This window comes from Mytilus trossulus, chromosome 12, assembly GCF_036588685.1.
Source record: "Mytilus trossulus isolate FHL-02 chromosome 12, PNRI_Mtr1.1.1.hap1, whole genome shotgun sequence".
NCBI lineage: Eukaryota > Metazoa > Mollusca > Bivalvia > Mytilida > Mytilidae > Mytilus > Mytilus trossulus.
Window position 1 is genome coordinate 38,305,457 of NC_086384.1, and position 26,406 is coordinate 38,331,862.

The 26,406-nt window shown below is 31.8% G+C and overlaps 1 protein-coding gene across 1 annotated transcript in view; it reads right to left on the reverse strand.

Annotated features, from left to right (window-relative positions):
* LOC134692429 (uncharacterized) overlaps positions 1-5,101 on the reverse strand; it is a 69,410-nt gene extending 64,309 nt beyond the window's left edge. The window contains exons 1-6 of the mRNA XM_063552881.1: positions 5,053-5,101; positions 4,026-4,236; positions 3,355-3,457; positions 2,643-2,796; positions 1,865-2,094; positions 1,167-1,335 (exon numbers count right to left, since the gene is read on the reverse strand). Of these exons, the coding sequence (XP_063408951.1) occupies positions 1,167-1,335; positions 1,865-2,094; positions 2,643-2,796; positions 3,355-3,457; positions 4,026-4,236; positions 5,053-5,101 (916 nt within the window). The remainder of the gene's footprint in view (positions 1-1,166; positions 1,336-1,864; positions 2,095-2,642; positions 2,797-3,354; positions 3,458-4,025; positions 4,237-5,052) is intronic.
* Between the last annotated feature and the right edge of the window lie 21,305 nt (positions 5,102-26,406).

Consider the following 26,406-nt stretch of genomic DNA (forward strand, 5'->3'; position numbering starts at 1 on the left):
TTTAGTAAGCTTTATATATATCTAAGATAGCTGAATAGTTTGATGAAAATCCAAGTTAATTTGAAAAAGTTGTTAAAAAAATTAAAGTGTACTATCTCTATTTTGTCCGAATTGCAAATCCTAGTTTTTTTTACCAAGATTACTTTAATTCTTAAATTTTACAACAATACAACAAAAAACTAAATGAAATGAGATGCAGTAAGCTTGATATATATCTAAGATAGCTGCATAGTTTGATGTAAATCCAAGTTGATTTGAAAAAGTTATTAAAAAAATTAAAGTGTACTATCTCTATTTTGTCCGAATTGCAAACCCTAGCTTTTTTTACCAAGATTACTTTAATTCTTAAATTTTACAGCAATACAACAAAAAACTAAATGAAATGAGATTCAGTAAGCTTGATATATATCTTAGATAGCTGCATAGTTTGATGAAAATCCAAGTTGATTTGAAAAAGTTATAAAAAAAATTAAAGTGTACTATCTCTATTTTGTCCTAATTGCAAATCCTAGCTCTTTCTACCAAGATTACTTTAATTCTTAAATTTTACAGCAATACAACAAAAAACTAAATGAAATGAGATTCAGTTAGCTTGATATATATCTCAGATAGCTGCATAGTTTGATGAAAGTCCAAGTTGATTTGAAAAAGTTATAAAAAAAATTAAAGATGCTTATCTGAATTTTTATATAATAATTTTTATTTTTACATATTGTATATTATGTTATTTCAAGTTTTGTTATAAATGTTAATAAAAATTATTTCAAAGTAATCGTTTGAAAAAAAAACTTGTGTCCTATGGATATTATCTGTGAAAAAAAAGTGATGTCCCAACAAAAGCGATTCCGGAAAAAAGTATCTGTCCTACTGCACTTTGCACCAGTCCTATGTGACGATAAATTTTGACCGGTCCCTAAATGACAAATTCATAAATAAAATATACTTTCACAAATTGTAGAACCGCATAATTTCTTGCTTTCAGGATAAATTCTTTCAGAAACTGAACAAATTTCTTAATGCAAAATAATTCATTTTGTGTTCTTGTTACCAATTATACAAGTCATAAAAAGTTCTTTTTTTTATGATTGACTAAATAAAGGTTTAACTGTATTTCAAAAAAGTTACGGTCTGTGTCTTAATTACAATTGCATAATAAATATACTTACTATAGGCAAGACTAATAAATCCACCAATAGGAATTATTTTTGGGCCATCTTCTGGATAATTAATTTTTTTAGATACTCTTGGAAGAGGAATTTCTCCCCACATAACAAGATCCTCTGATTTGAAAACATCTGATCCTCTTCCAAATATTTTTCCCAAAAATTCTGATGTCTGAAATAAAAAAAATTACAATATAAACATGTATGAACAACAGGAATGTGTCCATAGTACACTGATGTCCAAGTCACACTATCATTTTCTATTTTTAGTAGACAATGTCAATGGGGTCAAAACTATAATTTGGCATTAAAATAAAACAGATCACACCATAAGAAACAAGTCAATTGAATTTGAACTTTAATTTAATCAAAAACCTTAATCTGAAGTGGGATAGACAGACAGACAGACAAACAAACGCAGACAGAAACAAGAATGTGTTCATAGTACAGGAATGCCCCACTCACACTATCATTTTCTATTTTCAATGGACCGTGAAAATGTTGAAAAATCTCTAATTTGCCATTAAAATTAGAAAGATCATATCATTTGGAACATGTGTACTAAGTTTCTAGTTATTAACTACCTTGACCAAAAACTTTAACCTACAGAGGGACAGACAGACAAACTAACAAACAGATTGACACACAGACCATAAAACAAGATGCCCCTCTACTATCGTAGGTGGGGCATAAAAACTTACTAGAGCTCTGAACAAATCTCTAAGCTGGTCCATAAGCTTTATAATTTCCACTGGATCTACATTTTTCACATCTAGCAGGTTTTCTATATCTCCGATCGTCATGTTAGCCAGCTTCTGTCCAAGCAATTTTACTCCTTCATTTGTCAAACCATGACCAACTACATATGCCTGTTTAGTTCTTCCTTGTATATCTGATGTAGTACTACCTAACATATTTGTCATCATTTCACCTAAAAGGTGATTATAATCATCAGGCATATTCATTTTTATTTTGTACAATATATAACTGACCATCAGAGGATGAAAGTAAAAAGTAATGTTGCAGATACTACAATCAAGATAGGAAAAACTCTTCATTGGTCAGGATCTAGGGCAGTTGTCTAAACTGCATTTAACTAACTTAGTTTAAAAGACACAATTCGTGGGACAGGTATTTGACATGAACATTTCATTTGTATAAAAAAAATCAACTTTAATTCCATTCAGGAGTAAGATATTTTGTCTCATTTATATGCCCAAAACTTCTACAAGTTTATACTTATACAAAAATTATTTACTACCAATCCCTGCACTTTGGGCCTTCATGTATATTTTCACAGGGAACATGTTTACATACCCAAGCTATGTCTCTATGCAGTAAAACATAGAGATATCTGGGAAAAGGTTAGGCAAAAACAAAATTATGAATACTATATATCTCCACAAAAAAAACTATGGTATGTTAAACAGCTGTATTTACAATGTGCAACCTATAGATGATTTCAGTTTCTTTATTTACCTCCAGTTACAGTTTCAGTTGTGTCTATGTCAGTAGCAATAGCTATTGTAGCAGGATTGTTCCATCCAAGAGCTTTCATTGCAGACTTCACACTTGTTTTTGTGTCTGTCCCTGGTAGAACTGCTCCAATGAGATTCTCTTGTATTTGACTCAGCTGAAGGAAATGACTTAAAATGCTCATGTTCTGATAACAATCACTGTGTATAATTATTTTCTATTCTGAATAGAAATTACAACTAAAATTTGTCAGGTAAGTTGGACGGCAGCTAACATGCATGTTTATCCATGCCATATTCTGTATGTGCTTGTCTCAGGTAAAGAGCCTGTTATTCAGTGGTTATTTTTTTTATCCTATTTGTAATTAGATAGTGCTTTTTTACTATAAATCAAGACATTAGTTTTCTCTTTTGAATTGTTTTACATTTGACATTTCAGGGTCTTTAATAGCTGACTATCCTCAATGGGTTTTGTAGTGACCTACAATTATTAACTTCTATGTCATTTGGTGTCAGAGTTGTATCATTCATACCACATCTTCTCATTTTTATATCAGACAGGCAGCTTTTTCAAACTATTTATCTTTGTCATAATAACTTTAAATTAAGTCCATATGTACATAACACACAAGTTCTGGGAAGTTTTCCACTCCTATCTAGGAGTCTACTCCCGTATTTGGAAGAAGAAGAAACGGTGTAATTTATCATAGTCATACCTCAAAATTCTTTACTTCTTCAAGATATTTCTCTATTCCCTCTGAGGAAACTTGTTGTTCTATCAACATTCTGATACTATCTTTAAAATTGGTTACAGATGGTCTAAAAACAAATACAGAAGTATAAAATAATTTGTTGAAGATAGAGGAGAATGAAATCAGAATTAATATGAATTTAATCATATAATTTACAGAACAAAACATACAATCTAATTCGATTCTAAAACTGTAAATTCAGAAATTGTTGCTTGCTTTTATTATTGAAATTTTGTCATTCTAGACTAAAAAATATTGAGAAAAATCCTATTTTATAATTTAATTCACACAAAATATCTTAATGAGAGTTAAAATAATTGCGATTACAAAATGTATAAACATGTCACACTTTTTGAAATAATAAAAACATTGCAATTATAGTTTCTGAATTTACATGTGAACATGTTTCGGAAACTGTTTGATTTCAATCATAAGAAAAATGTCCCCTAAATACTGAAATTCAGCTCGATAAAGTGTGTAAGTGTTATGACCTGAGATTTCATTCTTCAATACATGTCATGACCTGCATTTTCATTGTCATAGGTTGACAAATTTGAGTTATCCAAATGCATAGTTTGCAGTAGTAAAGTCTACAATTTGGTAACATTCAACTGTATTTCTATTTTATAACATACTCTGTAATAGATCTTCGTCGTCTCTTTTTCCTTCTTGTTGATGAACATTTCACAGTCGCTGCCTTCAATAATGATGTTGTTTTACAGAATTCTCCAGCAAGATAGCAAACTTGTAGGTCAATAGTTACCACATATGTAGTTGGATTTAATCCTGTAGCTATGGTATAGTTATACTGGAAAGCATCACCTATATTCTCTGACACTACTTTACCTAATTACAATAAAAAAAAATATAAAATATTTGTTTTCTTTAATGTCTTAAACATATTGGTAGTAACCTCATATCAAGCTTGTTTTCATACCACATTGCTATTGAAATGCTGTTCATATAAAACTAGAGGCTCTAAAGAGCCTGTGTCGCTCACCTTGGTCTATGTGAATATTAAACAAAGGACGCAGATGGATTCATGACAAAATTGTGTTTTTGTGACGGTGAAGTGTTTGTACATCTTATTTTACTGAAAATTCTTGCTGCTTACAATTATTTCTATCAATATTGAACTTGGCCCAGTAGTTTCAGTGGAAAATGTTAGTTAAAATTTACAAATTTCATGAAAATTGTTTAGGGGTCAACTGACCATTTTGGTCATGCTGATTTATTTGTAGATCTTACTTTACCGAGATTTCAACAGTTAAATTTCGATTTAAAAAAAAATCAAAATTTTGCGTTTACAAAAAGTCGAAATTTTGTGTTTAAAATAAGTTGAAATTTCGAGTTTTAAAAAAGTCGAAATTTCGCGTTTGAAGTGGAAATTACGACTTTTTATAAGTCGAAATTTCAAGATTTTAGAAGGTCAAAATTTCAAGTTTAAGTCAAAATTTCGGGAATTGAAAAGTCAAAATTTCAAGTTAAAGTCAAAATTTCAAGTTAAAGTCAAAATTTCGAGATTTGAAAAGTCAAAATTTCCGACTTTGAAAAAAAAGTTCACTGCCAATTTTATTTTTTCTATGTCCCTAATACGCTTCCGTAGTAGTGCGAAAATATTACAAAGAATTTGTCTAAGCCAATGTGATCTGACAAATTTACACACTGTTAAACTTTCTCTCATTTGGTCATTGGTGAATAGCTGTCCCATTTGTCATCATCTTCTCATTTCTATATAGAGATACTATGTTTATCTCTGCGATTTGATATTTTGGCTACGTTATTACTATACTATATATAAAAATATTAATTTTCGCGAACCATTTAGGTCACGGAAATTCCAAAATATGGCATCAGTAAGGAGAGTTGTGCAAATAATGTGAATACACAGAACCCCCATCCAAATTATCTTTAGCTAAAAGTATTCATCATTTTCTATTTTATATGTACTAACAACATTCCATTTTTCTATAATTTCGATTAAAATATTCCAAAATCTGAGTTAAAAAAAGTCAAATGCCCAAAATAAACATTGTCTGATTGGTTGAAGTACTGTGGCGTCAATGATAAGCATAGCAAGCCTCGATGTAAAGCACACGCTTCACATGAATAAGGAGAGTTTTACAAATAATGTGAATACACAGATCCTCCATCCTATTTATATTTTGCTGAAAATGTTGCAATGTTCATCATTTCTGTTTTGATTTTGCTAACAACATTCCATTTTTTCTTTAATTCCGATTTATATATGTGGAACCCGCAATAAAAGTAGATGGCCTCAATGATTTAGACGCAACGCAAAACATTCCGTTGACCCTGAATTCAACGGATCGATAATAGCTTCATCACCGCATCAACAAAATGTTTACCGTTATCTTTGTGAAATTTCAGTTATATAGTTCTTTAATTAGAGAAATTTTGGTAAGTATTACTTATTAATGTTAAGGTTCTACTGATGTGCTTCTCTAGACCTTTTTGACGGTCCGTTTTATCCCATTTATCTCAATATTATCTCCGATGACAGTAATGTCAACCCGACCTATTCGTGTCAAAAGTGAAAATCGCATTGATTTATTGAACTAATTTCTTCTTAAACTGTGCATGCATTATTTCTGTATTATATGATAACCAATCACATTCACGTTGCATGTTTGCATGAAAATGGTCATGTATTAGTGAATTGTAAGGGCGATGCAACTTGAGGTCAGTTCGCGATCACGTGACATTATTATTTGTAAACAAATTTAAAACATGCTCCCCGCGTAACACGTGTCTGAATTATCCTTTCAAAGTGTTATGAATCTTTCAATCACTATTTTATGAAATATTTCTAGGTTTCAATTTGCATATCAGTAGTCAAAGTGAATTAAAGTCAAAAGAAACGAGTGACCGGTGAAAAATAATGTTCTTCCAATTCTTGAACCAATGCATACAAACATCATAAACTTAGTCTTTTGTGCTCGAATTTATCATTTTTTTCGTGTAAATTTCGTTTAATTGTCAATTTTTTTTTCAATCGGTCAGTGTTATTGTGAAAATATGGCAGGTAATTAAAGTTCGTGTTTTGAAGCCGAAGTTTAACGATTGTCACCTGTTTGTCAACAATTGACGAAAGATAAACAAAAAAGCATGGAAATTGAGCACGTGTTTAACATGTAAATTCAGATAATAGTTTATTTTAAGGACATCCATGCGTATTGTGGTCACCGGATTTTTACGAGATGGGTCACACTGAGGTCACCTTGCATACGGAAAATATGTCGGGGGGAATTGCTTGCTGGAAGGAAGCTATTCAAATAAAGTAAACTTCTTCTAAATATGAATGAATTAAAGAATTTTCTTCAGAAAAAAGTATATGTACATAAGTTTTATAATGAAAACTATCCATTTAGTTATTAAAATCATATGCATTATTTTTTTTTGATTTGAGGTTTCTTATGACTTTAAACGTAGTTCTTAGTTGTGTTTTTTTTTATATAGAATTAGAAGGTAAATCTACATAAGGGGGTCTCATTGGGGGGGGGGGGGTTCTGATCCCAGATCCCACTTACTGTTTTGGCAGATTCCCATATCCCGCTTACACTATGTACATGAGCAATTTTCATTTTTTTGTCATTTCCGTGGTCCTGCAGAACCCCATTTCCCGTTTTCAGGACAGACCTCATTTCCCGTTTTCATGACACAATAATTTGACTTTCACGTTTCACGCTTACGAAAAATTGTCAATATTGGTCACGCTTAGACCCAATGAGACCCACACACTAGTCAGTATTTAACTTCACCCAAAAAGATGACTCAACTTCCCTCTATATTTAAAACCTGCATACTAATTTAAACAGCATTTGCTCCCCTTGAACACTATTTGGCCCCTTCCGTGTCATTTCCCTTTAAATTTGCTGAAAAGTCATACTTTAAGTCCATTTACAGTAACGGCTAATATTTGATTTTACCATCTTAATTTCAATTTTCATATTGAACACATTTGACCATTCAATATGAGTTCCCATGTATTTTTGTCATATATGAAGGAGGTTTTAGGTCATGTTTTCCTAAACACCTTATTGCTATTTGTCTGTCTGGATTGTTAAAACCAAAAAATCAAATATTGATGAATATGCAAGTTTTCAACAATCCCGGAACATTAACAAAGATGTGTGTGAGAGGGTGAAAATTACCCTTCTGATGTACTGATATTTTTAGCACCCCAAGTGAGAATCTAACTCAGGACTTTCAGCACTGTAGCCATCGGTCTTAACCACAAGATCACGAAATCACATTTGATGAACTAATTTCTTCTATATTAACTGTACGTGCATAAATTCTGTATTATTTGATAACCAATCACATTCACGTTGCATGTTTGCATGATAATGGGTTCTGTATGAGTGAACTGTAGTGTATTGCAAAATTAATGCAAATTGTGATGTCAGTGCGCCTTCACGTGACATAATTATTTGTAACCAAACCGGCTTCTCATGTAATGTAACGGTTTATTTCGTCCTCTGTGATATTTTATCCTGAGGATAATTTGTCCCGGTAATTTTTTTCCAGGCATGGTATTTCATTTCACAGGTTGATTTTTCCCAGAGGAGTGAAAATCTATCAGATTTCTGTGTTATGCGGATAGTATGTACGGGTATATATTTGCCGTATTATATTTCACAGAACCGTGTGAAATAGAGTCCCATTAACTACTATGTAAGTTACTCTCAATCAATATATACCTGACTATAATTATAAAATGTTTACAAAGGTAAGCATCTGTCTAGGGCCAGGTAAGGGAGGGGAAAAATTAGTATTAGTACTATTTCGCAGAACGATAAACAGATGCATAGACAGACCAAGGGGGTGGGGGAAATTTAGCTGATGACATATATGTAAGAAATCATTGAAGCTTGATGGGAGTGGGCAACCCTCTGGTCCATCAGAACCCCCACACCTTTTTGAAAAGTTCTGGATCTGCCACTGAGATTTGCAGGTTTTCTTAGTAAAGATACCTTAAAATATCACAAACTGTGTGCTTTCCAGACCATAGTTTAAATTTTTTCATATTTTGCCGTGTCAAAATGACCTAAATTTAAAGGACAGTATATAGACCCAAAAATGGTATATCACATTCTACACATCAAGATTTTAGCAGGAAAGACTGCCATTGGAGTTTTTAACCATTGTGACTTTTTAATTTGATCTACTCCACTAATTAAAGTCGTTGAAGTAGAATATTTAATGTAGGTTTGTCCACATTTTGGTATATATTAATACATGTTTAGAAATAATGTTGAGCCTGTTCCTAGATGCCTGTTATAGACTTCAATATTTATTGTTTATTGAAAATAAATGGAATCAATTCTTTCAGAAAAGAAAAATTCTATGGAAATGTATCCTCCCTTTTATAAGTTGAAAAGGCTACATAGAGGTCAATATACAGTCTCCAACAGAAAACCAAAAAAGGAAAAATAAAGTGAATTTTGGAGAATTATTAAATGTACATGCATTTGAAATATTTAAGATATATTGTTTCAATTTTTTTAGTTCTAGGTTCCACATAACTACCATTTTAGAAAACGATTTCAATGCTAAGTCTATTAGAGGGATATTTGATTTTCATTGGTTGTAAATATGGAATCTTATTCAGTGGCAAAGGAAATAGACACTGACAAGTCTTAGATAACATTTTATATAGTTTTGAATTTTTCTTCGTCAGTTGACTAAAATTAGATGGAGGTGTGTTCTAATTTCCAACAGAGGAGCAATCAACCTATATCAATATGTGCATGAAGCAAATTGATAGTTGCTAGATACTGAATGATTATATCCACAATAAAGGTTTAACCTGTGCATATATACTTAAAACAAGATAAAAAAAAGTCATGTCTTTTTCAGGACTTCTGAATCCAATCATGTAGTATGGAATGTTATTGAGATATGGTTTGGGTGGATGGATGGTCATGAAGGACCTGTAGTACAAAGTATATCACTGGATTTAGCTCTTTGTCTAAGTGTATTATTAAAGTACTTTGCTTTGAGCTCAGTTCATTGTTATGCAATTCATTCTTTGTGAAATTAAGATTTGACAGACAACTCTAATGGACAAGGATTTGTCAAAGTAGTATCATCTCTATGTACAATGTAAGTATTCAGGAGATAAAAGCATTCTATTTTGATTTGAACCATACATTTTATAAAAAAAGTGGGAACAAATTTACCAGACAATGCTACTCCCACTACTAGCAATATGATGCTAGGTTGTTTTAATACATCTGTATTGCCTGCTGATGACTCGGCCCTGAGTGTAAATGGTCCTTCAATTAGGAGGGAAAAAAATTATAAGGCCTATCCAGTCTAAGAGAGCTACCATTTGATTTTTATGGGGGGGGGGGGGCTAGGATGAAATTTGAAAAAAAAGGCAGGACAGGATTTTGAGTAAAAAAAAGGCAGGATGAGTAACTTGGCAAAAAAAAAAGGCAGGATGACAATTGTAAAAAAGTCAGGATAAGCTAAGAAAAAAAAGGCAGGACCGAATAGACTGAAAAATAAAAAGGCAGGACAGAGATTACAACTAAAAAAAAAGGCAGGAAATTTTTTTTCATCCTAGCCCCCCCCCATAAAAATCAAATGGTAGCTCCCTAATCGATTTCTAAAACTATACTTCATTGCACATGTTCAACATTTTTATACAACCACAAAAAATTTGGGGTCGTAAATTGGTATCCTGTCCGAAAGATGGATGGTTTCTGGATAATAACTTTATTATAAGTAAACAGAAATCAACAAAATTATAACACAACGTTTATAACCACAAAAGGAAGCTTGGGATTGATTTTGGGGGTTATGGTCCCTAAGATTTAGGAATAAGGGGTACAAAGGTGCCCAAAACAAGCCTTAATCTAGTGTCGGTTTAAAAAGTTGTGTATAAGTATTTCAATTGTTCTGAAATTGTACCACAATGTTTAATACCATAAGTAGAAGGTTCGGATATATTGTGTGGGTTATGGGACAAACAGTCTAATAATTACGGACCAAAAACAAACATTTTTGTAAATTCAAGACCCTTAATTGGAGTTTGTCCAGAATGGTTCTAGAATTACCTAATACCAATGCTTTATGAAATCTTCTTTGAAAATTGGAGTTATCTTTCTTTGTTCAGTCAACTTAAATCAATTATACAATATACAATGCAATATTCACTTTATTACCAACTGATAAATTAAAGCAGTCATTAATAACCATTCAGTGATTGCAAGCACTTTCTAGGGTATGCCCTTTTACAAATGGAAAAATTATACATTTTTTTAGTTTCTGATCTCTTAACTGAAGTTTGTCTCCACTAAATGTTTCTCATTTCAGAAATTAAAATTTCTTCAGATATTTTTGTTTGAAAGGATTAATATTCAACAGCATAGTGAATTGCTCCTAACCCAAAAGCAAAACAAATATTTTAAGTTCATTAGACCACATTCATTCTGTGTCAGAAACCTAAGCTGTGTCATCTATTTAATCACAATCCAAACTCAGAGCTGTTTCCAGCTTGAATGTTGTGTCAATACTAGACCCAACTGTTCAGGCTTCGACCTCTGCAGTCGTATAAAGCTAGGCTCTGCGGAGCATCTGGTCCATTCATTTGTTTATTTTTCAATTTGTGTGAATTAACATAGTTACAGTAAATGCTAATTACTGCACTTTCATACCACAACAAATATTGTATTGGTACATGTATCACTCAAATGTGTATCCATATAACAAAAAAATTGAAAAGGAATAATTTTGCATTACCTTTTGAATACTATGACTTTTTAGATATGTAGACATATTAAGACTCATTAGTAGATGTTGATAATATTGGCTTAAAATGCTTGAAATTCTATCAGATTACTTTTGGAGCAGTTATGAGTTTTGAAATTAGAAAGATCATATCATATGCAACAAGTGTACTAAGTTTCAAGTTGATTGGACTTCAGCTTCATCAAAAACTACTTTGACCAAAAACTTTAACCTGAAACTCCCACTTTCATTTTCTATGTTCAATGGACCGTGAAATTGGGATCAAAAGTCTAATTTGGCTTTAAAATTAGAAAGATCATATCATAATGAACATGTGTACTAAGTTTCGAGTTGATTGGACTTCAGCTTCATCAAAAACTACCTTGACCAAAAACTTTAACCTAAAGGGGGACAAAGGAACGAACGGACCCACAAACCAGAAAACATAATGCCTATCTACTATTGTAAGTGGGGGCATAAAAAATTTAATAAATAACACTCATAATGCTCAGATTGGTTGTCATCGTGCAACATAGTTAATAACACCATATAGAAAAAACATAGAACTCATTTTGTCATAAGACACTGTCAAACATCCATACATACTATCCACACTCATCTGTGTCCACACTTGTACCTTCATCAAAAACGTTTCCACTTCTACCATTTTGCGGACACCACCAATTAACCGATTATTTTGCCATTTCAGGATGCGCACGTAAATGTTTTAGATATAAAAATATTTAAATGGTTTAGATAAGAAACAACATAACAACATGAAATTTATTTCAAGATTGTATAATACAGTTCTCAAATGGATATTGATCTAATAACTTGGTGGCTTTATGAGTAAATATCTGTGTTATATTTGGTTCATTTGGCAATACAGACCATGATCTGGGTTTTTTTTTCGTTTATTAAAATACGCAGATGTGGTGTAAGGCCAATGCGACAAGGAGACAACTATCCATCAGAGATCAACGGACACACACTGCTAATAAAATCAATATTCCTACGGTAAATGCTCGGGTCGAATTTATAAAACAGTTCACTTATACCACTTTATTGTAAAGTATACTAAACAGAGAGCAGAATAAAAAAGGAAAAAACCAATTTTCCTCTTTTTATACGACCGCAAATTTTGAAAAAATTTTCGTCGTATATTGCTATCACGTTGGCGTCGTCGTCGTCGTCGTCGTCGTCGTCGTCGTCGTCCGAATACTTTTAGTTTTCGCACTCTAACTTTAGTAAAAGTGAATAGAAATCTATGAAATTTTAACACAAGGTTTATGACCATAAAAGGAAGGCTGGTATTGATTTTGGGAGTTTTGGTCCCAACATTTTAGGAATTAGGGGCCAAAAAGGGCCCAAATAAGCATTTTCTTGGTTTTCGCACTATAACTTTAGTTTAAGTTAATAGAAATCTATGAAATTTTGACACAAGGTTTATGACCACAAAAGAAAGGTTGGGATTGATTTTGGGAGTTTTGGTTTCAACAGTTTAGGAATTAGGGGCAAAAAAAGGGCCCAAATAAGCATTATTCTTGGTTTTCGCACGATAACTTTAATTAAAGTAAATAGAAATCAATGAAATTTAAACACAATGTTTATGACCACAAAAGGAAGGTTGGTATTGATTTTGGGAGTTTTGGTCCCAACAGTTAAGGAAAAAGGGGCCCAAAGGGTCCAAAATTAAACTTTGTTTGATTTCATCAAAATTGGATAATTGGGGTTCTTTAATATGCCGAATCTAACTGTGTATGTAGGTTCTTAATTTTTGGTCCCGTTTTCAAATTGGTCTACATTAAGGTCCAAAGGGTCCAAAATTAAACTTAGTTTGATTTTAACAAAAATTGAAACCTTGGGGTTCTTTGATATGCTGAATCTAAAAATGTACTTAGATTTTTGATTATTGGCCCAGTTTTCAAATTGGCCCAAATCGAGGTCCAAAATTAAACATTGTTTGATTTCATCAAAAATTGAATAATTGGGGTTCTTTGATATGCCAAATCTAACTGTGTATGTAGATTCTTAATTTTTGGTCCAGTTTTAAAATTGGTATAAATTAAAGTGCAAAGGGTCCAAAATTAAACTAAGTTTGATTTTAACAAAAATTAAATTCTTGGGCCTCTTTGATATGCTGAATCTAAACATGTACTTAGATTTTTGATTATGGGCCCAGTTTTCAAGTTGGTCCAAATCAGGATCTAAAATTATTATATTAAGTATTGTGCAATAGCAAGTCTTTTCAATTGCACAGTATTGTGCAATGGCAAGAAATATCAAATTTCACAATATTGTGAAATTGCAATTTTTTTTTTAATTAAGAGTTATCTTTCTTTGTCCAGTATAGTAAGCAAGAAATATCTGCAATAATTTTTTTTAATTGGAGTTATCTTTCTTTGTCCAGAATCAACTTAAATCTTTGTTATATACAATATACAATGTATATTCACTTTTTACTACCAACTGATAAATTTAAATAATCTTTACCATTCAGTGATAACAAGCAGTTTTTTTACATCTTAATATTTTATGATGTATTTAAATGAGTAGTAATTGTTGCAAACTCCATTAGAATATTTTAATTGAAATTAGTTTTGGAATAAGGGAAAGGGGGATGTGATTAAAAAATTGGGTTCAATTTTTCTCATTTGATAATAAAAATAAAAAGAAAATTTCTTCAAACATTTTTTTGAGAGGATTAATATTCAACAGCATAGTGAATTGCTCTAAGAGAAAACAAAAATTTTAAGTTCATTTAAATACATTCATTCTGTGTCAGAAACCTATGCTGTGTCAACTATTTAATCACAATCCAAATTTAGAGCTGAGTCCAGCTTGAATGTTGTGTCCATACTTGCCCCAACCGTTCAGGGTTCAACCTCTGCGGTCGTATAAAGCTACGCCCTGCGGAGCATCTGGTTTCACTTTAATTTCTGACAAGTGCAATTAGAGGCCAAAATAAGACCAGAACGTAATAAATTTATTCTATAACCCTTGTATTTGAGAAAAAATCATGAAAAACAAAGACAATTATGTTTTATAAGTATTTATTTGATACATTTCAAAATAAATTTATACTGAAATATACACTTAGCTGTCCATTTTCATTCAACTCTCCGTAAATGATGCAACTTAGAATAAATTTATTCTAAATGCATGGTGCTTTCTGTATATAATCATTTATAAAATAAATTTATTATAAAGAGCCTTGATATCTATTATCAGTTCGAGAAAATCATAGAATAAATTTATTCTACATTTAATGTTATTTATGATTATAACAATATTTAAAATAAATTTATTTTGAAAGTCCAGTAATGTGATACAGAATAAATTTATTTCACATTTAATGTTATTTATGATTATAATAATATATAAAATAAATTTAATTTGAAAGTAAAGTAATCTGTATGGTGAGGTTGAGACACAGAATAAATGTATTCTATGTTCAATGTGATATTTGTCTTGTATAATAATATATAAAATAAATTTATTCTGAAAGTACAGTTATCATATTAAGGAGGCGACACAGAATAAATTTATTCTACATTCAATGTGGATTAAAAGTATTATGATATATAAAATAAATTTATTTTGATTGTACAGTAATTATGTTAAAAGGTTGAGACACAGAATAAATTTATTCTGGTTAAAAAATATGTAAAATTTGTTTAGGAAAAAATACACTGATCTGTACGATTACATTAGGTTACATAGACTAATCTTATTTTAAACCAGCAGTGTTTTTGATAATATTTGATATGTTCACATAATAAATTGACCTTGACAATACATTAAGGTCATAAAAATGTGTTCCTATATAATTTTCCATCTTTCATGTCTATTTAATGACATATAACATTCATAAAAATGTATTTTATTTGAAGTTGCGATCTGACTGTTTTTAAACCCAACTGTAGACAATACATATTCTGCTATCAATAATGCAAAAGGACACTCCCTTGAAATATGAAAATATCAATTTCTTCAGCTGATTTTGTTATATGGGACTGAATAGAAATACAGTGCAGCAATTTAAAAAAAAACAAAATATCAACATATAAATGTAAAATAAACAGATAAGAAATAGTAAAAGTTCAACAGGTTTTTCTAAAATTGAAAATAAATCTGTTTTTTTAAACATGTTTTTCTCTGTACATGTACGTGCTATGAATTGTCCTTTTTCTTGCTTCTGGATAGACCTGATCTGAAAGAAGTAACGACAAATTCAAAACAATTTCAAACATTTTTAGTTATCATACCAAATTTTATTATATTTGATGAAGAAACTGTCTGTCTTTCTTTAATTATGATGTCTATTTTGTTTATATAATATTATTCACTCTTTAAATGTCATTAATAACAGTCTTGCTCCTTGTTGAAGTCCGTACTTTGACCTTTGATGATTTACTTTTATAAAGTGTGACTTGGATGGAGAGTTGTCTCATTGGCACCCATACCACATCTTCTTATATATATATATATTGCCTCTCGGGATACAGCAAGATAAAGATGGCTATGCTATGCACTTGAACTAACCCGAATAATCCAGTCGTTATATTCCGCTGATCTACGAAGGCTACATTAACCTCGTGTGGGAGAAAATCGGACACAGAAAGGGCTTGAATTATTCGAGTTACACTTGAACAGCAATTGTTGAATTTTCATACAATAAAGGGATTTACGTACAGTAACTCATAAAACTTTTACAATTTAAAAGTCAACACTCTATCAAATTAAAAACTCATTATTACATACCTAATCTCCATCTTCAGAAACACTGTATAAGTCAGGACTGAATAACAATCTAATCTTTTTTGCCGGTGTTTCATAACATTTTTCTCACTCTACAAGAAATATTTGAAGTTAAAATGCAGGAACACTTACTCTGTTATTGTTTTTCTTCAGGCATATTTCTTTATTTTTTATCAGGATTGGCATGAATCGTTCCCAACTTCCGAATATGCATGTAATATTTGCCATTGGACATTCAGCCAGTCATGATCAATCAATCAATCAATCATAGAGTCTTAAAACAGATGAATCATTATGGTTCATGCCTAGGAGACAGCGAACTGAAGACACAAATGGTCCAAGGACACAATATAGTCCCTAGTGTAAACAGTGTATAACTTACATGTTTTATTTAATACACTTTCCCAATTTATTTATTTATATTAAATGCATGAAATATTAAGTAGGGGGATGTAATTACATGTCAAAAAAATTTGGGTGCTGAAACTTTATGTTAAGTAGTGAATTGGTCCAGTTCTAAAAGGTCAAATTTTATCACGTCTGAAGTTGTCAAACTGAATTTTACACCCCCTTAACACAGAATTGTCAATATTTTGAGTTAGAGCTGGTAGAAGTTTCTATAATTTTGATATTATTTGTCTCACTGGTAAACTGGTAAACACTACACTGTAAAAATATTTTTGAGAAAGAGCAGGTGCGATTTTTTTAATTTGAATTTATTGTCTAAAAGAAATGCACTGCGAAATAACTGTGTTCTCGGCCCAAATTACAATTAAAAACAGGTTTCATAAAGTTTTAAACAAAACACAGGACTAGTGTTGACAATACTTTTACCTACCCCATTCAACATACCAGAAAACAAGTAAGACATGTTTCAAAAAGAACAGCAGCTTCCTCAGGCAAAAGTATGAGTAATGTACCCAACACATTCCCCCCTTCAACAAAATATCCATTTTCCTCTCAAAATGTTAAAGATGCGCCTTCGGCACTCTGATACAAAAATATATTGAAATTTAGGTACATGTACTTTTGTCAACACTTTACACATTGTATTACCAAAATATGAGTGCAAATGTCTCGCCTTTTTCTTACTTATCATTCAAATCATGTTGAAAGTCTTTAGTATGGAGGTTTTACTACAAATATCACGTATACTTAACATTAGCAATGCACAACTACAATGTATGATTGTTGTCATGTATACTATTAAACGAGAAGACCTCTTTTTGTGTGTCGCTTCTCTTCCTTCCACCGCGATAAATTATTCATCATGCCTCGACCAAAAACCTTAACCTGCAGCGGGACAGATGGAAGGACGAACAAATGAACGAACGCACAGATTCGCAGACTAGAAAACACAATGCCAAAAGATGGGGCATAAAATTTATTGTTGAAATTGAAAGTAGTGAGTTGGCAAAAAAGAAAGTAGGGTAGGGATAAGAGGGAATCAGGACTTTTTCGGAACCTCGGGATTTGGGGATTGACCCTTGCGGGATCCGGGAATATATTTTTCGATTTCGGGATATGAATTTCTTTAAATTCTACATCTCGGGATTTCATGTTTTTAAGCCCGGGATTTCGGAATCAGGACCCCTCCGACCACCCCTCAAATTAGCCTTAGTCGGTCAGTCATATATACAAGATTCATATCCTGTCATTGGCATGTTAATAATGCCCTCAAAAGAAAAAGCACTGATGGATTGTCCTATAGAAGCATATTTTAGCAAAGGAGAAGAATAATTGTGTTTTGAGACCAGAGACACAAAAAATATTGAATTTAACAGAAAGGAAACAAATATCAGACTTTGAAAAAGGGAGAGGGCTTTTGATACCTTTTATGAAATTCTCCATACATAATATCTTTTTAATACAAAAAATCATCCCAGTTCACAAGCTGTATATGACCGCGATTTTGTGGGTGTGTTCTGGTGTTGCTAATAGTACCTGAGAATCAGATCTTAATACAACATCTTATCATCAAACAATTAGGTTAAGGTCATGTTAACCCCGACAGATAGACATGACACCACAGTTGTCATGGTTGTTCCATACACTACATATTATTGACCTATTATAACTTGCTTATAATGCCCGAAAAATTGACCCAACCACACAACTAAAAATTGTCCAATGAACCATAAAAATGAGGTTGAAGTCAATTGAGACCTGTTCATTTCCAGCTGCCAATGATTCCATACATGATACACATTATATAGTGACCCTACTGCTTAAGGCATCTGAGAAATGGACCAAACCACAACACCATACATCGGCCAGTGAACTATGAAATTGAGGCCAAGGTCAGACGGAACCTATCGGGTGGATATGTACAGCTTACAATCATTTCAATAATCAATACAGCAAATATAGATGACTGACTAGTTATAGTATCTAGATACAGTCTTGCTTAAGTTACTTTATCTTTGATAAATGATCCATGGAATAAGGTCGAGGTCAGGTTAACCCTACATGTACCCAGGAACATATATATTAACGGGACTTGACACTACCTAATTATCGCCGATTTCCTTGTCGTGAATTTAATAATAAATGACACGATACGGAAACGGACATGGTATAAATTCGTATTCGCAATTGTGGTCGATAATTAACGGCTCTACATTTCCTATTCGAAACAGCTCAAAAACTATTGGTTTGGAAACTTGTTTTTCTTTTATCATTGAAATAGGAATATAATGAATCACTATTATAAATATACAAAATAATAAAAAAGAGAAATATTGGATTAAAACGGCAAATTATTGTTATAATCGTCTCCTCTTTTCAAAATTAAATAAATAAAAAGTTTTTGAACAAGTTTTTTTTTATAAATTAAAAACAAACCTCTTCTAGAAAATCGTTTTATCTTGAGAAAATAGCTTTTTTGTTCTTAAATGATTTATTTTAGTTTCCATATTAAAATAGAAAGCCTTGGATAATTCTTTTAAATAAGGAAGCATAGTGAAATAATTACAAAATTACTTGTTTATACAAGTCCTCATTAAACTTAAGGTTCCAATATGAATAATTGTTTTTATTAAACTGCTTTTTCAGCTGATTAAAATGCAATTTCGAATTTGATTGCGGATAAAAAGATTTGATTAACGCAATTAAAACAAATATCATCCTAATTAAAAATGATGAAAATATTATGAAAAACAACCCAAGCCGACCGAGAAAACTTGCTTTGGTCATGATTCCTCAACATTCATGACAAAATACACACAAGCCCACAACATGAGAATGAAGTTTGTAAATCCAAATCATTCATTTGCTAACCATGTACGACAAAGAGAACTTATTATCTTGGTCTGATGGTCTGCCTCTTTTCCGGTTAGGCCGATGCCTTAAGAAAGTTTATTGCTATAGCAAGCTATAGCAAACTTTCCAAAAACCCACAGAAGAAGAAAAAAGAGAACTTCTCTTCTCGGTCTGATGATATGGACTTTGATGGTTTACTAGAATGCTAAACAGAGTCTGACACTGCTGAGTTTTGCAGATGAAGAGTTTGAACCTTTAGCTGCCAAAAAGTCTAAAATTGCAATAACAACACCATGTCAGCCTAGCCAACTGAACACACCCTGTTATCAGTGTCCAGATTGTGATAAGACGTAAAAGTCAATTGCTGGGTTTAGAGGTCATGTACGACAAAAAGATTGGCATTACAAGACTAAAAGGAATTTTCTTCTATTCACACCTTTATTAATATGTCTTCTTTTCTCAAGTCTTTTTAGAAAAGAAGACATATTAATATTTATATATATTGCAGTGCTTTAAAAACATAATGATACCAGATGTGGAATGATTGCACATGAGCTTACTTTCATTTTTTGATAAGATTGTGCAAGCTTTTCGCACTTTTTCTAGTTCCTAAATATATACATAAATTTTCCGAAAAGGTGTAGATTTTGTTGTGCTTGAAAGACAGATTAACATTTGCAATGCGAATGCTTAAGAATGTTTTTTTTTTGTCAGTGCATATTTTAGTATGGAAAACATTAAACCTCAATCATGACCAGTTCTTTGGTATATATATTTTAAGTCTTCATATCAATTGTATCCTAGTTAGATTGAATAACTATAACAAGTATTTTCCCATGTTTAACCGCCACATTCTGTATGTATGTGCCTGTCCCAAGTCAAGAGACTGGGTTCAGTGGTTTTCGTTTGTTTCTGTATAACATATTTGTTTTTCAATGATAGTTTTCTTGTTTGAATTGTTTTACATTGTCTTATCAGGGCCTTTTATAGCTGACTATGCGGCATGGGCTTTGCTCATTGTTGAAGGCCGTATGGTGACCTATGGTTGTTAATGTCTGTGTCATTTTGGTCTTTTGTGGATAGATGTCTCATTGGCAATCAATAATTTAACTGCTATAATTCTTGCAATGATTGATTAAGGTTTTCTATTTGTGACGATACCAATTAGACTTTTTATTAATAATGAAATAAATAACAAACAAACTTATATATTGATATGCTCTCTTTAATAGAGAAAGGATCGCATTGGTAGATAATATAATGTTTGATATTTTTATATGTCTCGTCTTGCTCAATAAGGAAAGCTGGTGTCTGAACACTGCTTATATCACATAAAACTGTCAATTCAGTGATGGCCCAAAAAACTGTATCTGTATGAACTGTATACGTATCTGCAATAAAAATTATAATTTTACTAAATTGATAAAATATAAATTGGGAATGTGTCCATAGGGCACAAATTATACCCCTGTTGCAAAGCTTCATAAATTCAAACTAAACCTAAACTATTATCATGATTATATAATTACTTTTGAACACATATACATATATTCATATTAAAGTTTAGGAAATGTGTCATTATACTTGAAAAATGAAGATTTATTTAATATTAATCATGCAAATATAATATTTCTTGGCACCATGAAGCCATTTAGGTGCCAAGCCACTTTGACATTTTGTTTTTTTAACAATAATTTGATCATATTTAATTGTTTTTTGATAAATTTTGTTTACAAAGTTTGTTTATATACAATAGTTCAAGTATAATACAAAAATATTTTTTGTATAAATATAAGCGTCTTTTATTCAAAGAAAATAATCAGAAAAAAATAATTGTGACTTCCTGTCCTACATTCGCTTCGTACACCCTCATCAGCCACCTCTAAATTTTGTGAAGAAATGATGCATTTATGATCTTAAACTTTGAAAAGAATGGGAAAAATAAAGGTTGCAATACTAATATATTATAAATAAAAAAAATAGTGTTATTGTTGTAAAATAATGACATTTTTCTGTGTGTTTGTGTTTGTGTGTGTGTGGGGGGGGGGGACATTTATGTACTTTGACAACATCAAAATCACATACATGTATGCATGTCAGATTTTATATTTATTTAAGTGTTTATGTGTTTTAAAAGGAGTTTCATTGTGATGGAGATTAAATAAGGTACACCTTGGAATAGTATAATATAGTAATATATATGTTCCTGGGTACACAGACTGGCCAGATAAGGACCAAAAATGGCAAAATTGATGACTCGATATTTCTTTTAATATCAATAAAATGTCAATAAAACTAAGTTACACGGGATGCCAGTGTATCAAACTTGTAATCTGCAACATTTTTTTTTGTAATAATTGCATTCATTTAATCACAATACGTTTGACAATGCAAGAGGGGGGATAATAAAAATGGCGCCAATGGCATTTCGGAATGAGACCGCGAATGATGACTGATTTCTTTATCAATACCAATAGAATAACATCCAAACTACATGAAACGTGAAGCTAGTGTACTAAACTTGTAAACTGTCGCTTCAAATTTGTCATGATCGCATTTTTTTCATCACAAAACGTTGGGCAATGCAATCGGATAATACAAAAAAAATGGCACCAGTAGCATTTTTCAATGATCGTGAATTTGGCCAACGTAATAAAACACTTTACATAGAATAAATCACTCTCATATTAGTTACTTCATGTGAAAAAATATATCTTCTTTATGCTTAAACTTACCAACTCATTAAAGTTGTTGAACGTGTGGAATTATGTGGGTGATTCATTGGCAGTCACGATAGCTTTCAGTCCGACGCTTCCAGTCTCCATTAATCTCGCGAAGTCTCGTGACGTACGGGAGTGAAATAACTTTATACTGAAATGCGTACGAGATTCATTTCCCGTTAGATATACTGTTCCCAGATGTACCTAGCTGACAAACATGCAAATGTTGCTAGGAACCCATATACCAAACATAGTTATAATATTACTCATAATAAGTGAGTTTTTTTATTTAACAAAACAAATTATTATACTTCACGTTAAAATGCCATATTTTGATTGGCTAAGACGAGGGTGTCAATTTACTCTATCACATGGCTGAGCGGGTGACAATTTTTTTGAATGTTACCCTCTCGTCTAGACCAATCAGAAATCGATAATTCAAAGAACAATGAATTGAATTTACATCAAGGAATTAAATATTATACAATGCTTAAGTTCTACGTTTTGGCTCAGATTTTATTATCGACTGTTAAAATAAACAAAATAAATAAAAATGCTTGACTTTTGTCGTTTTTTCTTATGCCCGTAACGTTGTTATGAACGTGACGTCATAGAAAATACTTTTAAAATAAAAGTAATCTGTAAAAGCCATTACTGATAGGACATTCAGTATAATAAATTAAATAACACATAGCTGAGAGGGTGATAGAGCAGATTGGAACCCCTCGAAAAGGCATTGTCAACCTTGGCGTCGCCGCGGTTGACAATGTTTTCTCGGGGTACCAATCTGCTCTATCACCCTCTCAGCTATGTGTTATTTATATAATGTATCAAGCAGTTACTGAACCATGAAAATGAGGTTGCCAGGACAATGATATATGACAGACGGAAATTTCGTAACATATCGTATGAAACATTTCGATTGTCTAACCTATGAAAAATAATGCTTCAAACAAAGAGTGTACACCATTGTCGCCGGTGCCGCTGGGTTGCAATACCTACTATGTCTCGCATACAGGCGTCGGAGAAAGAAAAAAACATCACTGCACAACATACATCAACGTTTCATATAAACCTCTGAAGAAAGAGATACCTTTCTGAGAAAATTTATTTTTTCCAAATAGGACAATAGGACCCATTAATTTGTATTCATGCTTGACTATATTTCTTCTAGAGTTTAATCGTTAGTATACATGATATCTATCATGTGTATGCTACACTTTTACCATTATATAATATTTATGAAAAACATGATATCTATCATGTGTATGCTACATTTTTACCATTATATAATATTTTTGAAAAATTCACTATTGTCTAAGTGTGTACATTTCCCTCGAGATACAATGTATATTATTTACCATTTAAAATTTCTTGCAGTCAGAATTAATACATTTTTTAAAAATTTCTCGAAAATGCCTGCCCATAACAAGTATAAATTTGATGACCATTCAGGCATTCATTTGAGAAGAAAGATTCGACTGAGGTGTGTCTTTTCAAAGAGGTTCTTTTAGTTCGAAAAGGACATCGGTGGTCTACTAAAATAGTGCATAGTTAAGAAAATTTGTCAACAGAAGGCATGAAAGGCTTATAATATCTATGTTAATATTTATAAAGATATAAAAAAGATACTTACAGACTTTTGTTGTCTATTCTGATATGTTCCTGGTGCCTTTTTAACCACGACAAATACAATGCACAATTGGATATTGAAAGAGGGACGAAAGATACCAAAGGGACAGTCAAACGTGAATCGTCGCTCCTAATCTTTGAATATCTTTCCTCCATGTACTAACTCGAAAAATCAGCGCCCCTATCCACTACTTTTCTCGTTGAAATGGTTAATGGAGTGATCGAAGTGTTCGTAATATAACGACTGGATTATTCGGGTTATCCATGTACTGACAAATGTATTAAGATACACGCTGTGGATTTATTATGTAATTTCCGTCGTTTGTTTGTCATTATCTATCGTGCGAAATTTAACATTCGAATGTTTATAATTTATTAGGGTTGATATGATCACGATGGCCACAGTATGTGGTCATTAAAATATGATACGGGTAATTGGCATATGATAACAAATCTTGTTCGAAGAAACTTTAGAATCGTAAGATTTTATATTACAATTCTCTTTTTCGTTTAGTTAGATTAGAATATCTCATAATAACCTCCTTGTTAAAATTAAAAATCATTTACGTTATTAAAAAAAAATCGAAATTTGGAATTTTATAATACTAGTACATGTACTTACCAATATTTTTTTTTTGTAAACTTTAAGGAACATTTTTTCCATAGAAAAACAAAAGAATATTGGGTATAAATCCGTGACAGAAAATGAATATAACCACATTAAAAAAACACATTAAAAAATGAAGCAAAGGAACAGCGCTGTAATTGCTGTAAGTCACATTAAACCTTCAACGTGGAACGAAAAGTATCTCACAAAACTGCACGTGTAAGACGACCACTAGCAACAGCCAGAGCGAAATAGTTTGCCAAAAAAATTGAATAGACTTCGTAAGATGTTACACCAACCATTTTGGACGCGTTCAAAAAGGAGAGAAGTACGTATTAAAAAAAATTAGTAGTTCTTACGTATTTAAATCAAACTATATTATATGCAGAATAATTTTTGGTAAGTTATATAGATACATGTATCAAATGAAAGGGTAAGGACTGATGAACCTTGCAGGACACACACATTTGACAGATGAATACAAATGAAACAAATAGTTATGAATTAGTTCTATAAAATTGAGGGCGTACATTGCCTGTTACTCATATATAAAGTACCTTGGTGTATCCAAAGTTATGATATAACTAGTACAGTCTGATGTGTAAATAATGGTATATTTATCCCCCATATATATATGTGCATGCTGTTTTTTTGTTTTTTTTGTTGACGTCCGGAATACTACACTGTTGACTTAGCTTCTTGTTCCAGCTTTCCGTAAAAACAATGTTTTTTTCCATGATATTACATGTAACATTGCTCTTATCAAACAAATAATGAAGGTTACGAAAACATTCGTTTATAAGTAATGAAAGCATTTGAATACTGGTACGATTGAAGTTAGAATAATACGTCTTGGCACGTCTTAAGCTTCTTACAAAGTTATTTGTATCTGCTGAAAAATGCGTCAAAACATCTGACTCAGTTTGTCTAGTAAAAAACGTGTTAATAACATAAAGCATGTTGTCATTCTGGGTGTATGTATGTAATAGTTACCACTGGACATCAGACATCGTTTTTATCGTCATCCTCATCATTCTTTATATAAATAATGACGCGAATATCTTATGATAAAAAGGGACATAAAAAAGTGGTTGAAACTTTGCTCCATCATGGATATCAATCTAAATAAATACAATTCTCTAATTTAGTTATCCTCTTATAAAATGTAAGCACTATCATGTTTCTGGAATGATTTATCCGGGTTATTGTTTCACATGTAAAGTATAAAATAATAAATGGCGAATTAACTAAAAAGATATATAAACTATGAAAGTACCAAAGCACTTACTTCAAAGTTGCTTAAACCCGCGGGGATGTCAAGAGAGCTTTTTACACAAGACAAAGTCAATAAAGACATTCCATTACGAACCTATATCTACTGTATTTATTGTTATTTTGTTCAAGTCCTGAATATGCACATAATTTTAGCCACAACATGTTCAGGAAACTTAAAAATCGTCTTTTTTTTATCTGAAAACTGTCATAGGGTGAAACTTGCACATTTATTTCTTATCTTAGATCGGTATTTAATTGCCTAGATAAATTTGCTTTGGCCTAGCGTGTTAAGTATTTGTAGATTTGTAGTTTTCGTGAACTTTAGCAGACTTTCTGATTGACCGTTAACTTTAATGTATGATGCAGCTGTGTTTGAACTGTAATCATTTCTAATTAGAGCCGTACAATTTATGTTCCTGTTTGTTTATATTCTGTTCCAATACTTCCGATACTATTCTTTCTATTTTTTGTTCATTATTCTCTATTCTGTAAATCCCCATCCACTGCCTCAGGTATAGACGAAGTGTCATATACATGTATGTGGCCTGATCTAGTAATGTCAGCAGTGTGATCTGCACATATATCATTTTGTAGAAAAAGATGAACGGGTGGCGTTATACATTGATTTGATGTAAGATATGATACATCTTTTCTATAAAATCGATTGATTGACAGATTGGTGGTTGCAGAACGTGCAGTGTCAAATAGTTCATGCATGCATGCACGGAACGAAAAGCTATTTTAAAACAATACATACCATGGGGAATACCTGTAATTTAGTTTAAACATATTTATTTATAGTGGATTGGGAAACAAGTTTTACAACTTATATTAATCCCTTTCCACTTTGGGGGTGCGAGTGCTGCCTTGTAGCGGCATTAGCCTACTCTTTTTCGAAATCTACAAGGGTGTCTTTAACGTGCAAGAGATATGGCTCTCTCTTAACACGGGTCAGCCATTTATCGTCCCCTTCCGACGGACTATCATCGTTTCCTCAAG